At 45.0% G+C, this 14,898-nt stretch overlaps 1 protein-coding gene across 4 annotated transcripts in view; it reads left to right on the top strand.

Annotated features, from left to right (window-relative positions):
- Positions 1-14,898, top strand: part of LOC144103938 (anoctamin-4-like) — a 58,786-nt gene that overhangs the window by 18,278 nt on the left and 25,610 nt on the right. For all 4 annotated transcript variants that reach the window (XM_077636658.1, XM_077636657.1, XM_077636659.1 and 1 more), the window contains exons 8-16: positions 1,513-1,611; positions 2,258-2,335; positions 4,517-4,671; positions 6,792-6,898; positions 7,808-7,863; positions 9,397-9,453; positions 10,999-11,063; positions 12,291-12,425; positions 13,951-14,056. In XM_077636658.1, the coding sequence (XP_077492784.1) occupies positions 1,513-1,611; positions 2,258-2,335; positions 4,517-4,671; positions 6,792-6,898; positions 7,808-7,863; positions 9,397-9,453; positions 10,999-11,063; positions 12,291-12,425; positions 13,951-14,056 (858 nt within the window). The remainder of the gene's footprint in view (positions 1-1,512; positions 1,612-2,257; positions 2,336-4,516; positions 4,672-6,791; positions 6,899-7,807; positions 7,864-9,396; positions 9,454-10,998; positions 11,064-12,290; positions 12,426-13,950; positions 14,057-14,898) is intronic.

Here is a 14,898-nt window from a genome sequence, read left to right as displayed (position 1 = left end):
GTGATTGTCTACAACTAACGCAAGAGAAACCATGAACCTCACTGTCCAAGCAGGACATTGAATTTTTTTACAGTTCCTCTCAAAGTAATTTATACGTCGGAACAATGAGCGCCTCAGAGCTGTCAATGCTCTCAGAGGACCTGAAATGGCTGAGAAAGTGAGCGGTTAATGACGAAGCATGGGAAAACAAATGCTCGCAGTTTGGGGTGTGAAAGACTGATTCTGGTGACGTGCACCTACACGTAACTTGCACATTTCATTAAAAATTTTTACCTGCAGTTGCGTACTTGGTGCGAATATTTTAAGCGCGATGGCATATTCCAACCCAATTTTATGATATGCTGTGGTGTCACGTTACGTTAGGCTGCTCTGAGGCACAGTGGAGCTCCTAGGAAGTGCGATGAGCATTCGATCAGTCAGTTGCTTTCATCATGTGGTAAGAATCCTCCGTGCTATGGCGTCACCGTATGCGCGACAGTGGCGTTCTCACTGGCAGAAGGTTCGCAAGTGCTCGTTCGTCGTCGTATAAGAAGCAAAAGAAAGCACGTCACGCGTGGTCATCATTTTTTTGGTGATTACGTCTTGACACTGAGTTACTATTATTGCGCCTGGGCGCCAGGGTCTTCCAGCACCGCAGGGGAGACTCAAGCTGGCAAACGGACCTGCTAAAACGTAGCAACAACTGCTGCCGTCTTGTTAGCCGGCTTGTAAGCACGCTGGAAGCAGAACAGCAAATACATGAATGCAACCCCAGTCATCTCACCTTAATTGCCTAGAAGAGGGAGTTGCCGGTCTAGTTGGCACTTTTGCATGGCGATGGAACAGCGCAGGAGACGCGCAAGGAGATCGTTTTCTTAGTCGCCGTCACTAAGTATACTGCGCTGCTCTTGACACCACATGCCAAATAGATATATGACCTCACTCTCTGTTCCGCCATTAAATGAGCTGGTGTTGCAACCCTGCTTTATTTCAAGTAGTAACTAATTACGAGCGGCTCGTAATCGTCTGGGTTGGAAAAGCTTGTAAAATCACTCGATTGCATGTAATTTATTTTTGTACGCAAAATTATGACACGCTATATAGCGACCAAATATCTCATGTGTTCATATTGTATCATATGTTATGCACACTTAAATATCTCGCAGAATGCAGTATAAAGGATAATCGCTCTTAATATGCAGTCGCAGAACGATAGAAAGCTTTTTCATGGACATTTTTTTTAACACGCTACCTCCAGTTAAGACGAAGAAAATATTTCCTCTATCTATCGAGTTTCCTGAAGATACTTACACTACCTCCACGTTTATTTGAAAATAAAACCACTAAAGAAATCCGCACGAAGGCTTAGTGCGGGCATGGCTTCCATACAAAGCGGAATAGCTTGACGGCTAAGTAATAAGTCCTTATCTTTCATGATCAGTTAAGACACATACAATTCATCGTATCATATATGATATGCCATGTGGTATAAGGGGTTAAGAGCACCACTGCAAAGGCATTCTCTGTTTGCAGGACTCGTGGGACGGGTACACGTACTTCGTGAAAGTGCACGCTCCCTGGCCCGTGCTCTCTAAGTACGCCGAGCAGCTGCACATGCGGATGCCCGTCAAGGTACGCGGCCACGTACCTTGACGTTCCTCAGTTGTTTCACTGAGAACCATTAGAAGACAGAATTGTGACTCTGGGCCTGAGCAACACTGGCTAAAGAGAGTAACTGAAGAAGCCCCATTTCTTCCAGCGTTTGCTGCACTCACGTGAAATAGCTGCATGTCTTGCCAGTTATCATTCCGGTAGTGAGACAAAGCGGGCTGCATATTTACGGTATTCTAGATACCATATTTATGCGGAAGCCCTGCAGTACGGTGTGTTTCACAGCTTACCATGCTTCCTTGGTGCCCAAAATGCCTGTAATTATCACATGCTTAAGCAATCAGTTGTCACACCGACTGTGGCTTTGCGCCAACTTCCACGCTTTATGCAAAATTACAATAACCCTTATCTCGGGCGCACTTTTATTTCAAACATCTCCAGCATGTGTCCCTGAAATTAAAGTAAGTTTCAATTTGTAATACTGCACCAGATAGTTTATTACGACTAAAGATGACTGATATGCATGGCCCTACAGCGCCTTCAAACCTTTGTCGAAACTCTGAAGGCTGTGCGCACTTCAGAGAACAAAGAGCAGAAGCTTCTCATGGTTTCACAGCCAAGATACTCACACCATCGATTCTTTATTTTTTGGCGTCTTCCCTCACAGAAAAAGGGCCCTGCTATGGCGTTCCCCAAGATCAAGATCAAGCCCGGCGAGAAGCCTATCTTCCCAGACATGAGAGTTGTGAGTCTTGAAACTTTCTTTCCCATGTTTTCTGCAAAAATGGTCACGTTTTTTTGTAGCTCCGTGTTATGTTTTGTTAGAAGCTGACGGGTTTCCTGCACATCCAAGCGGCTCATTGTTACGCTTAAGGGATTCAGTGCGCCATATGAGAATAAATGAGGCTTATGATCGATTAAAGTGGCAAATGGGTTCCATGACCCAGTCGTCTTATGACTATTGAGGCTGCTTTATATGGCCTTTCGTATGTCATGATCTAATTTAATGCGGGTGATGACCTCTAAAACTCTGTGCTCAGAACGGAAAGGGGGAGGGGGGGGGGGCATTAACAGATGTCAGTGCAAGTTTAAGAACCCCAGGTGCTCGAAATTCCGGAGCCCTTTACTACGGCGTCCCGAAAAGCCTGAGTCGCTTTGGGACGTTAAACTGCCCTAAAACAAACCATTAACAGAAGACGCTGTAGAAATTACACACCTGCGCACACTGGTTCGCCCTATGTCTACACTGTACTTTCTTCTGTTACAACAGCGCTCTAGACACGTTGGTTATACCAGTTCTTGAATTCTTCTGTAGTCCATGTTATAACGCGTCAAGCTCGTCCCTCTATATTAACGATTTTCGTAGCTTCCATATATTGAGCAAAAATCAGCGTGTCGCACCATCTGATGCAATAAAACGATCCTACTCCGTGGCGCTGTCAAGCTGTTGCAGACTGCCGCAAAAGGTGAAATGCAGACCTCCTTCGATATGCAAAACTTGGAAGAGGGCCGTAGGCTTGTTACGATTTTGGAAAGCAGTTCCATGGCTGGTATGCTCTACCATGGTGTATCGACAAATATGGGGCTTCACAGCTGCCGTAGCCATAGCAACGACAGCTTCATTTCAATGACGGATGTACTTACAAGCATACACTACAAAACCACTACATGGGCTGAAATTAACAACCCTCTACTACGGCGTGTCTCCTGGGCCATATCGCTGCTTTTATGCATAAATGTCACTTCAATTAATATTTGTTAATACATAACAACTAGCTTAAAGATTTTTAACATTTCTTCAAGTGAGGAGTAACCTTCAGAGTGATACCACTTGTCGAGCCACTCATGCCGGTAATACACGGCAATTTTTTGTTGTCATTCAAAGCTTTCTTTCTCGCCACCTGTTTGCCGTATGCATTGCAATGAGCAGAAAGTTGGGGTGAAATTCATCAGTTGTTCAACACCAGAAACACTAAAAACAATAATTAATTTAGAGGCCTTTCAAACACCTCAGCAGTTTTCTAACCATGGACAATAAACATATTCCTCGCATAGCCGTGCATTAAATTAAAAAAATAGTGGAAACATAGACACGAGTTATTTTTTTAGTAAGAATTGTGATTTTGGCACTTGCACCGTTACTGAAAAATATCTGGAGTGTTACGTTAGCGGTATACCTAGTTCAATCGCTATCCATGCTCATTGCCTAGAATACTTGCGTGTAGATTGATTCTAAACAAATGAGTTACACAGTACGCTAATAAATTTCAGTCAGTGCATCCTGGTTTGAAAGAAACTAATTTTTTTTACATTGGTTTGCTATAAATACGTAAAAATGAAGTCATGTTGAGGTCTTCCGGAACCTTAGACACTGTCGAGTATCAAGAAAGACTCCTCTTGAATAATCTTTCTGAGCTCCCCTACCTCCTCTATCACAGTGTTACCGGCGCACCCTAGTTCCAGTACATGTGCTTTCATTCAATCCGCTGAATTTAAACCTGCTGATGCACTTACTATATTATGCGCTCACTCCTAGTGATTATACTTTTTAGGTATCCAGAGGTGGATGTAGCTCCCTTCCTGGAAAAAAAAAACAGTTATCGTGATGTGTGCAGGAAATGTGTTGCATAAAAATACCGCATAAATCATATTACGCTTCTGTTCTTTTCTACACTACAGCGGTGTGAGTTGCAATATATAGTTTTTTTTGTTCTTTTGCGTCCTGCCAAAGTGTGCTAGTAGTTCCCATTAGATTAATGGACGTGCGGAGCCTTGTTTTCGACAGCGTCTAATGTTTGCCACCAATATTCTGAAAAAGACATTAGGTTCATTGAACTTGTATTCCTGGCGCATTGCGTTGCTTGCTGTCGTCGTTAGTTCAACATCCCTTGAAAACTTTGTTGCCTCTCTCCCTCCCGTGTCGCAGTTCGAGAGCGACTCCGTGGAGATCGAGGTGGTGGGCAAGGCCCCGAGCAAGAAGAAGCTGTCTCGCCTCAAGTCGCCCTTCCCGTACGACAAGAAGCTCATCCCGGACGAGAACGAGTTCTACAACGCCGAATTCGTGCGCCAGAGGGAGGCCATGTGAGCGGGCCGCGGACTCTCCTTCGCTGGCGCCCACTTCGGCTGCGCCTTGTTTATAGCACCCCTTCGAAAACACATTGTACAAGCACGTTCATGAACATAATAGTGGTGTATATAATAATTATTGCTTCTATTCGATATATCATATTAGTGATACTTTGTATAAACTGGTTTTGTATGTTTCATTTGTATGATTTCTTCGCGCTTGCTTTGAAGAATTACATAGTCATTATACTCCACAAGAGCTCCGTCATACGACTACGAAGAGGCTCTATTTAAGGTTAAGCCGTGGGCTAACTTGGCATATTTTAAAATTATAAATAAAAGAACAATATACGGAACTACACTCAGTAAAAAGACCAAAGCAGGGTTTGCCTTCAACCCTTGATGCATCTTTTGAGCTGGTATTTCTAATTTTATGAGGAAAGCTAATCTGTGCATCAGACTAAGATAATCTGTGCACCAGGAGGTCTTTTTCGAGGCGAAACGAGTCTCGGTATGTCAACTCCAGCAAGAAAAATTTGCAAATCGCAGTTCAGGGAATTCGCAAAAGTGGAGTAGAAGGGGGCACCACAGTGATTGTCCCTATTCAGTAATCCACCCAATCATTGAAATGAACTCTATCTTGGTTACTGCTCTGACTTCATGGGACTATACTGTTCGTGCACTTAGATAGCTTTGAATGGTTTCATTTTCAAAGCCAACAGCCGTTCGTTTAATTGCGAATAGCAGCAGACTTATCTATTCTTGTGTGCTCATGTCTTTCTGTTGTGTTACTGCACAGATATATCCTAAAAAAAAGAAAAATCCTGAAGCCATGTATGAAGCTATTGTTTCGACCTGAATTTTTTTTTATGCGGGAACTTGACACCATTGACTCAGGACAGGAGACCAGCACTCTATAAATATGCTTTCATCGTAATGTTCACTCTAGTTTTGTGTCTGTGAAGAGTAGAAAAGGAGACTGATGGTCCAAGTTTTTCATGCTTTCAGAATTGAACATTTTTGCAAAAGCCTCGGTAATATTGAGCTAAAAGTTCCGTTCTCCTGGCAGGGGTGTGGGCTATGCAGATAAGCGTACATGAATAAACGTATAGAAACCGCCGCATGTCGACGTATACCTTCAAACTCCAGGCGAGCCGTTGCTAAAGTATATAGCAGTATGGGTTTGAGTTAGAAGTTAACTCTATTTGGTGGGCAATTGTTATGCTTACGTTCATTGGCGCAATATTAGGATGTGCAAAAAAGTTTTCAACACATTTCTGACACGTCGTTCAGGTCGACACCTTAGCTTCCGAAAATGGAAAGAAAAGGAAACAAATCGCTGGTGGTTTAGCATCGATAAGCACACAATTTTGTGCGAAGTCAGGGTGGGCCAACCAAGTTTCGCGGATGGCCAAGCCTATTCAATGGGTGCCGCAGGTCGGTTCTCTCTCTCTCTTTTATCAAATTTTCGCGGGTAGGCCAAGCCTATTTTGGGGACTTTCAAGCCGGTTCCAAACGTGGGTTAACTCAATTTTCATATCTTGGTGGGTAGGCCACCCTAATTTTGGGGGTGTGCCAACCCCATTTTTGTAAGTGGGCCAATTTTATTTTTGGACAAGGTCAAGCCGAAGCACACCCAAGCACAACCAGATTCACTGGTAGCCAAATTTGGTCGAGACCATTTTAAGGTCAAATATCGGGTGGTCCTATCCACGTTTAGGACACTCAGGTGCCATACTATGTGTTGCCCTCCTTATCCTGCAGGGCCATCACCAAAATTGAGGTTTGCTTCACCCATTGCCATGCACACCCCTTTCCTTACTTAGTCCGGTTGAGGCATACTTCTGAGACTTCAAAGTGATGTGTGATATCCCACAATTTTTGACAGCTCTGTACGTAACGTGGTAGCTCTTTTAAAAATCTTACGAGTATGGCCGCTCTGGTCAGGTAGGCATGGGTTGTCACACGGATAAGCAAATGAGGAAAGTTTCGCTCTTCAAGCACCCCTCTAAAGTACTCTGTCGATGCGTGCTTGAAGAGTATCTTGTTGTCAGACATTGGTACAACAGCTGCAAATCACAATATAGAACCAAGAAGCCAAGAGGGCAAGCCCTTGTCCATTCTCCACCGCGCAGGTACCTCATCGGGAACAAGGACACCTTCTTCTCCCAGGCGGCGCGCAGCCGCATGACATGGGAGGTGCTCACCCGCGCCAAATACGACGAGGCCGAGCACCAGAGAGGCGAGTCTTTCCATCGCTTCCCCTTACGCTATGCGTACGAACGCGCAACGCACCTTTTAATGTAATGGCGTGTTCCGCAAATACAACGCACAATGCTACGCGTAAAATACACCGCAGCAAAACAAAGTGCGCTGCGCTAACCGAATACATAATCGGAGGCGTTAGCACATCGTATCAAAATGTGCTAAGCTTCCCCATACGCTTCTCAGTTTGGTTCCTAATATTCATGCAAGCCCCAAATCAGCGCAGCAGTCGGCGAGCTGCTACATGTGGGAGATTTGAAGCGAGGTGTTTGGGACAGCTTTTTTTTAAATTCGGTAGGTACTTCAAGACGAGAACAGTATTGAACCCCTGGAAGTTCGCAATAAAAACCTCCAGAGAGAAACTCCTATGAAATATAGTGCTCTGCCGCTCATTGCGTGGCTTACTCGTGTACAGCCGTTCCGGCAGATGTTTATGGAACGAAATATTACCAAAACCTAAATTGCATCGCAGTCTTCTGACTAGCCTGGAACAGCAGCACAGGTAATCGGCCCAGTATTATAAATTGGTGGTTTTACTCTGGTCCTTTGTAGGGCCGGCCTTTGCTTATACTATTCTAATGCTGGTCCTATTAGCTGCGCTTCAGGGTGTGACTTGAGACAAGCGGAAAGGATCACGGACAGTCTGCGTGGACCAGCTATAACGTGACGCAAGCGTCACTCGCAGAGTCCGATTGGGAGCTCGTTCGAGCCCACCTATTTAAGAAGCCACACTCTTATTGTGTGAATTACACAATGTGTAATCCAGCATAGAGCATCGTTGCCCTTGACATAAAAATGTTGAACCTATTTGCTAGCATCGTGTTCCATAAACTTCACGGTAGGTGAACGAAATTAAAGCGCAGCATACAATTTTTTCCACTTGCAGGCGTGCACAACCTCCTCAGTCTGGGAGTGTACTCAGCAGCGTACCCTCTGCACGACGTGAGTTGTACTCCCTGTCATTCAACAAGGCCGTCTACCAGACACACTCATCTTTCTTGGCACTAGCACCGTATAATATCGTATTCCTTACCGTCTGTGGCCTGCACTGCAAAAGTGATCACATGACTGCGGCACTGCACCGACGTTCACAAGCCTCGTTTCGCTTGTCGAACCGACGCCGTTAGCATGCGCAGTGTCTGCACTAGCGGAATTTTGCGCCAAATTATCTTGAGCCGTGTAGACTCTGCAAGGAAGTGATTCAAGCGTTAAATACATCGTTTCCAAGCGCCAGTGTCCATCTACGAGATTTCTTATATTGGTACCTCTTCCGACGTCATCATCAGTGCTATAAATTTTCAAGGCCTTTGAGAGAAGCCAATGGTTCATGTTTGCTTAGTTAGTCCAAGCTGCGATGATTAATTAGCTTCCTAATACAGAAACTGGAAGAACCAACGCGCGACTGCAACAAACACGCAAGAAGAAAGCAAAATAAGAAATACGCTGAGCCAGCATTTCTCCCCAACACGACCACAGCTTCCTCTTAATCGGTGAAAGAATACAAACCCGCCCAAACGCGGTCTTCTTTTGGTTTGGCTTCATAGGATGGACAGCTCAAACCAGCTCAGGCTATGAGGGACGCCGTAGTGGAGGGCTCCGTATAATTTCGGCCACCTGGGGTTCTTTATCATGCACTGACATCTCACAGTACTCGGGCCTCTACATTTTTCCTACATCGAAATGCTATCGCAGCAAGCAGGTTCGAACCCGCGACTTTCGTGCACTTTGTGATGTGAGTGTACGTTAATGAATCATGGGTGGTCGAAATTATTCCGAGCCCTCCACTAAGGTGTCCCTCACAGCCTGAGTCGCTTTCGGTGCTTAATCCTATATGCCATAATCCTATTTTCCGACCTGTTCAGACCTCTACACATTCTTCAGTAGGAATTTCGGTCTCATTCAAGGTGTTAAATCAATATTGCCACACAGGAATACTGTATATTTGGCGGAAATCAGTGTTTCTGCAACATTGTTCGCTGCCTTCCTCAAATGCAAATAAATGGAAGGAACAGCTGCGTGTTCTACACTCGCACCACGTGCAGATTATTTGGGGGGCCCGTTGATGTGTAGCTCCTGTTGGCGTATGATTGCGCTTGAGAATTCACAAACATACGTCCAAGAGGGGACTAACATGGTCGAGACGGCAAACTTGCTGCCCAGGAGAGCCGTCTTTTGCATGCGAATACTTTCATTGTTTCTGTGTTCTTTGTAGTACTCTGGCACAGGCAATTTCCAACTGTGTCCCCTAAACACGGCCGTTGTTCTCCTGGATAACATTGCCTTAGGCCAATGGGCGATGAACAGTATTTCTTGCTACGACGTACTATTCTGCTGCTGCTCTGGAGAAGGTCTGATGTGCAATAATAGTTTCAAAGTTGGAAAATTGTGTTACTCTGTGAGAGCTTTCCTGTTTGAAGAAATTACTTATTTTCTTTCCGTTTCTCTCCTTTGACCTCCCCGGGTGCCGTTTCCTAGGGGCCTTTCGGGAAAGGCCGCTTCAACAAGGCGACGGAGACCTACGCGGAACGTCGAGTACGTTCCTTTCTTATTGGGGTTGATAGCATGCTCACGGGAAAAGAAGGCAAGATATTAAACGACAGAGACCCATTGCAATCTTGTAGAGGAGCCATGCCTGGCTACACTCGAGTGTTCCTCTTGTGATACATGTGAACTGGAAACTTAGAAATCGGGCCCCACTCTTTAGGAGAAATCTATATTAAAACAGAAAATGAACGTGCTTGTTATTATTGTTACAGCGTGAAATACTTAGCAACTGGCGACGCCAAATGTCATTTACCTTCTGTAGAGGATCGGAGTAGAAAATCTGCCACTGAAAATAAAGCAACCATTGATTGAGCCATCAGCGTAATTGCGCACTTGAAAGAGCTAGATGCGTCATAGCACATAGTGCATGCAGAAAGGATGACAAGAGACGTTCAGTCTTGACGCAAGCAAAGGGAGTAGTTGCGGCGCCGAATTTCGCCTGCGCAGTATCTACTCCGAAGCCCGATTGAGCGCAAACGCGCATTGTTTAACACTGGCAACTTCAAACGATTGATTTCGTGCCCTACGGCCATTGGCTTCAAGACACCCTTTGATACATATATACAAGGTGTTAAAGGAAAGACTAAGTAATTTTCAAAAAAAATAGGCTTTCTGGGTAAAAAGCATGGCTTTTGCGAGTATTACCAGTGCTGGAGGACACCAGAAATCCGGTGAATCGTTCCAAGTAGTAAGCTTGTTAATTTTTCATAATAACCTTTTTAACTATTAGTGTTAGGCGCATAGTTGCAATTAGAGATTTGTAGCCGGTGGTTAATAATAGCCTTATCAGTTTTAGAATTTCGGAATCTCGATTACCCTCGCTGCAGTGGCTCGACAAATTTGGCTACATCATGCTAAAATACATGTGCTTTCGAAAGCATTGCACGCAAAGCAACCTTTCCATTGCACGTAACTAGTAAAAAAGACAAATCTTGTCGAGCCACAGCGCCAACGGCAACCACGTTTTCAAAATTTTAAAAACTGCTATGGCTATTACTAAGGACCGGCTGTAAATCTCTAATTGCAATTAAGCGCCTAAGTGTAACAGCTAAAATAATTATTAAAAATTAGTTAACCATCTTACTACATAAGACGATTCACGCTTTTTCTGGTGTCCTCCAACACTGGTGATACTATGCCGCAAAAGCCATATTTTTCAGCCAAAAGCCCATTTTTGAAAATTACTTAGTCTTCCCTGTAACAGCTGGTATATATGATGTATGAAACGTTGTGTTTTTAAATTCGAACGTGTACTGCGATGATCATCGGCATATCGTATTTGTGATATTCGTCGTTTCGCACAGAGACTTCCTCGCCCTTGACAAATGTGCATGGCTTGTTGACACCTGTAGTTTGTTGGCCGTGACTACTGTGGAAGTCGCGAAAAGTAGAAAACGAAGTTCATAAACGGCGCCATTCATTCTTTATTTCAAAATTGCGATTTCCATTGGTTAAAACTATTGTGTGAACCCTCTCCGTCTTCGAAAAAATGACGCGCTTAATTTAAATCAATAAACCGTCTCACTTTTACAGGTCCTGTACGCCGAGTGGGGGAGAGTGCGTTGTTGGTACAAGGAGCAGCCTCTGGTTCTAATCAGGTGAGCTGACGTCCGTGTCCAACTTGTTTTATGAAAGGCGACTTGCGTATAAGGGCTTTACGACTCTGAACCAAAGATGCATATCCATATGAGGAGCTTGGCAGATCTACTGTATGCATATCTAAGTGAGATCACGTCCCTTCAAGTTTTCGGTCGCCAACATTGCGAAAGCTCTGTAAATAAAGCAGCTGCTCAGTTCTACCAAAACTAAAGAACACGCAGTGAAGCGCCCTAGAAAGAGGGGAAGCGGTGACTCTGCAACACAAGGGGAACAAATTTTTCTTGCTCTCAGGTTAGGCGCCACATAGCTGGCAACGTCAGTGGCATGAGGGGTGTATTGTGGTCTGGTTAGTAGCTTCGCATGCCTGTGAAGTAGTTTATAGAATTTAAATAAAATTAGTGTCGACTTTGCTTACTCCGTAATCCATTCAACCTGAGTGACCCCTTCACACTGCCATAAAAATACATTCATTCTTCACACTGGGACAAAAGGGCAAATGATTAATTTAGGTTATATCTGACCAACCTCTGTCTTATGCCTTGATTTTTAATCATGTTATAGCAGATTACTCAACTTAATGTTCTTTTGTGTTCTGCTCATAATTTCTTTTGTGGCTGATGCTCACTGCTTAATTTAGCTGCGATTCTTCTCATTTTACAGGATACTATTTCTCTTTTAAATTATTTCAAAGAATTACTGCAACTGATGGCATTTTTTGTGCTTCGGCAAAATTCGATTGCCATGCATAAATATATTTGCACCCTTTATGTTGGCAATATTTGCAGGATTTTGTGCTGATTCCATAGCATCCTTAATGAGCATTCACAGGCCATTCCACGATTAGTAAAAAAATAGCCGTACGATTAAATATTTCGGCATGTCCAGGGTGCTCGATCACTAAAGTGTTAGACATATTACGGAGAAATAAGCTTTTAATAGGGATTTCCTTCTTTTGAAACCTCTCTCGGGGATGACTATTTGTGTCTGTATAATTTCCGCAGATTTATTGCTTTTTCATTTAACCTCCCCTCAAAGGCTTCACAGCGACTATGCAGGCGCCCTAGCCCATGGCGCTGCATAGTGAGGGCACAGAGTTACATGCTGGATTTCGCTCTTGATACAAAGAATAATTAAGGCACATGGAGCACGCGCTATCGCACGACCAGTTCGTGCCAGTCACCGGGGGGTGGCCGTTTCGTCACTTCCCGTAACCGTCCACCCCGCAGGCGCTACTTCGGCGAGAAGGTTGGCCTGTACTTCGCCTGGATCGGCTTCTACACCACCATGCTCATCTTGCCGGCCTTCGTCGGGATCTTCACGTCGCTCTACGGACTCGCTTACATGCTCACCAACAAGCCCACGTGAGTGTGAATGCACGCAGACGGAACCTGATTCGGTTGGTGCCTGCTGTTTTCCGACCGTATTACTGTACTCTAAAAAGATTTGAATCTCGATCGAGGTGGCGTTCACGTCTTATTTTATAAGAGCACGTAGCTTCATTGCTCAGCGCTTGCTTCTAAATAATGTCCTTGAGTGACTGCCTTTAGAAATCAGTGATACCGTCGTCCAGAGTTATATCTGTCCCTCTTTACAGCTTTCTACCTTATTTATATGGTGTCATTGTATTTTAAGAGCCAATTCTACTTCACCCAACATTCACGCGCTTCCTGTTGAGATACCTTCCCCTTGTATTGTCCTCTCATCGGCTTTGCCACCCTTGTTTTGAGCGCCCGTAGTATGAGGTTCGGAATTTGCTCTTGAGAAATGCCGTTAATGCACAACTTTCCAGCACTGCACGTTAAGCAGAAGCGCACTTTGAGGCTAAGCAGCAACGACACCTACATGATGGTTCTTACAAACGATGTTCCACGACTGAATTTTTTCACCCCTCCTCATCGTCCATTGTCGTTACTGGTATGTTTCTGCCGCCACTTGTGGGTCCTGGTACATGCAGCTGCGCATTCATTAGTATGTGCTGACAGGTCAAAGTGGTCACTTTTTCCCTCCTGTCCTATATTAAACCGAACAAGCTTTAGAATCGAACTTCAGGATTCAAACCAATGCAAACATTCAAGCATACGATGCCTGCAAAAAAATTCTCGCCACCACTCTGCAGTTTATTAGGCCTAAGTGCTCTTAGTGTGTGTTTGTCTTTCCCTCTATGCGTGTGTGCGTGTGTGCGCGCGTGCGCGTGTGCGTGTGTGCGTGCGTGTGTGCGTGTGTGTGTGCGTGCGTGCGTGTGTGTGCGCGTGTGCGTGCGTGCGTGCGTGTGCGTGCGTGTGTGTGTGTGCGTGTGTGTGTGTGTGTGTGTGTGTGTGTGTGTGTGTGTGTGTGTGTGTGTGTGTGTGTGTGTGTGTGTGTGTGTGTGTGTGTGTGTGTGTGTGTGTGTGTGTGTGTGTGTGTGTGTGTACACGCGCGCGTGCGCGCGCCCTATAGCAGTGGCGCGATTCTCTGAAAGTCAAAATAAGCTAGAAAAAATGGTGGAAACGGCCGACCACATATTCGGGGCATTCCTGCTGGCTAGAATGAATAATAATAGCCATCGCACATCGTGAAGGTCGGTACCTTTTCATAGCTTTTTTAATGAAAAAGCAATGATATATAACACAATTGTTTAGCTGAAAAATATACACAAATCATAAAAACGTGAAGCTTGCACTGATCGAAGCACGTTTTTCACAAAAATCAGCTATCATCCCTGCAGTCTTGTGAATAACAGTCCATGCTATGCAGCGGCTGGCTAGCATTGAAGAATCGTTCTGGAAAAGAGACAAGAGTCCAGCCAACCTCCACAAGCGTCTCTAGCTTCAAGCGCAGACAAACAAAGTTTTTCACTTTTTTTTTTGCGAAACGCTCACTCTATTGGGGAAACAATGGCCACCGCAGGGAGGAGGCCTGCGACCCCAACACCTTCGGGAACTTCACCCTGTGCCCGAGCTGCATGAAGCTCTGCCCTTACGATCGGCTCGGGAACAAGTGCACCATCACCAAGGTAAACAATAGGGGGCTCTGTTACATATAGTACGTCACGAGTTCGCACGATGGCTTCAGTGGTCTGGGCACATGCTTTGGACGCAGCTTCATTTTCTCTTTTTTACTGCGTCAGCATTATAGCCAACGTTTCCCCATAAGTGAACTGTTGAGGTCGTTGTTACCTAGGCGAGGAAAAGGCAAGAGAGAAAGGAGAAAAAAGAGAAAGCACGCAGCAATCAATAGAGGCCCTAGCAACAGTGCAAGGGTCTACTGGTTGAGCGCCGTCAAGTTCTAGGGTTTGTGATAGAGGCTGTCGGTTCCCAGACCAGCGGTGCGGCAGCAGGCAGGCATGCCTACCTCCCTGGCATGCTTGTAAATTTTATTTTCCTGAGTGGATCTATACGTGAACATGGACTTTCACCAGTCAGTCATCACGTGCGCGACATTTCCCTTACGTTAGAGCTTAGTGCGATCGGCATATGTTTGGCTTTTGGAAAAGGTTTAGACACCAGAGGGGTTATTTGCTTCTGAGCAACGCAGTGGAGCCCTTCTAGCATCGGTGGAAGTACTAACCTTTGGGCAGAGCGGTACTGCAGTTATTTTGAGCTTCAAGCGAGTCGTAATAGTACTCGGGATGCATAATCTGCCACACTGCGCGGCTGAAAGGTAAACCTTCTTGGGCTGTAAACATTTGACATAGGGTGTACACCTTCTAAGCACATACGCACACTACGGGATTTGCTTCTAAGCGATGTTGCGCGCCTCTTGTGCCACCCCTAGAAGTCCTGGTTCCTGAAGGATGAGGGCATCGGGCAACCTGACCTTCAAAAGGTCATTAGGCTCACGGCCTATTATTGTCAC

Source organism: Amblyomma americanum, chromosome 9, assembly GCF_052857255.1.
Source record: "Amblyomma americanum isolate KBUSLIRL-KWMA chromosome 9, ASM5285725v1, whole genome shotgun sequence".
NCBI classification, from domain to species: Eukaryota; Metazoa; Arthropoda; class Arachnida; order Ixodida; family Ixodidae; genus Amblyomma; species Amblyomma americanum.
This window is presented reverse-complemented; position numbering and strand designations above follow the sequence as displayed.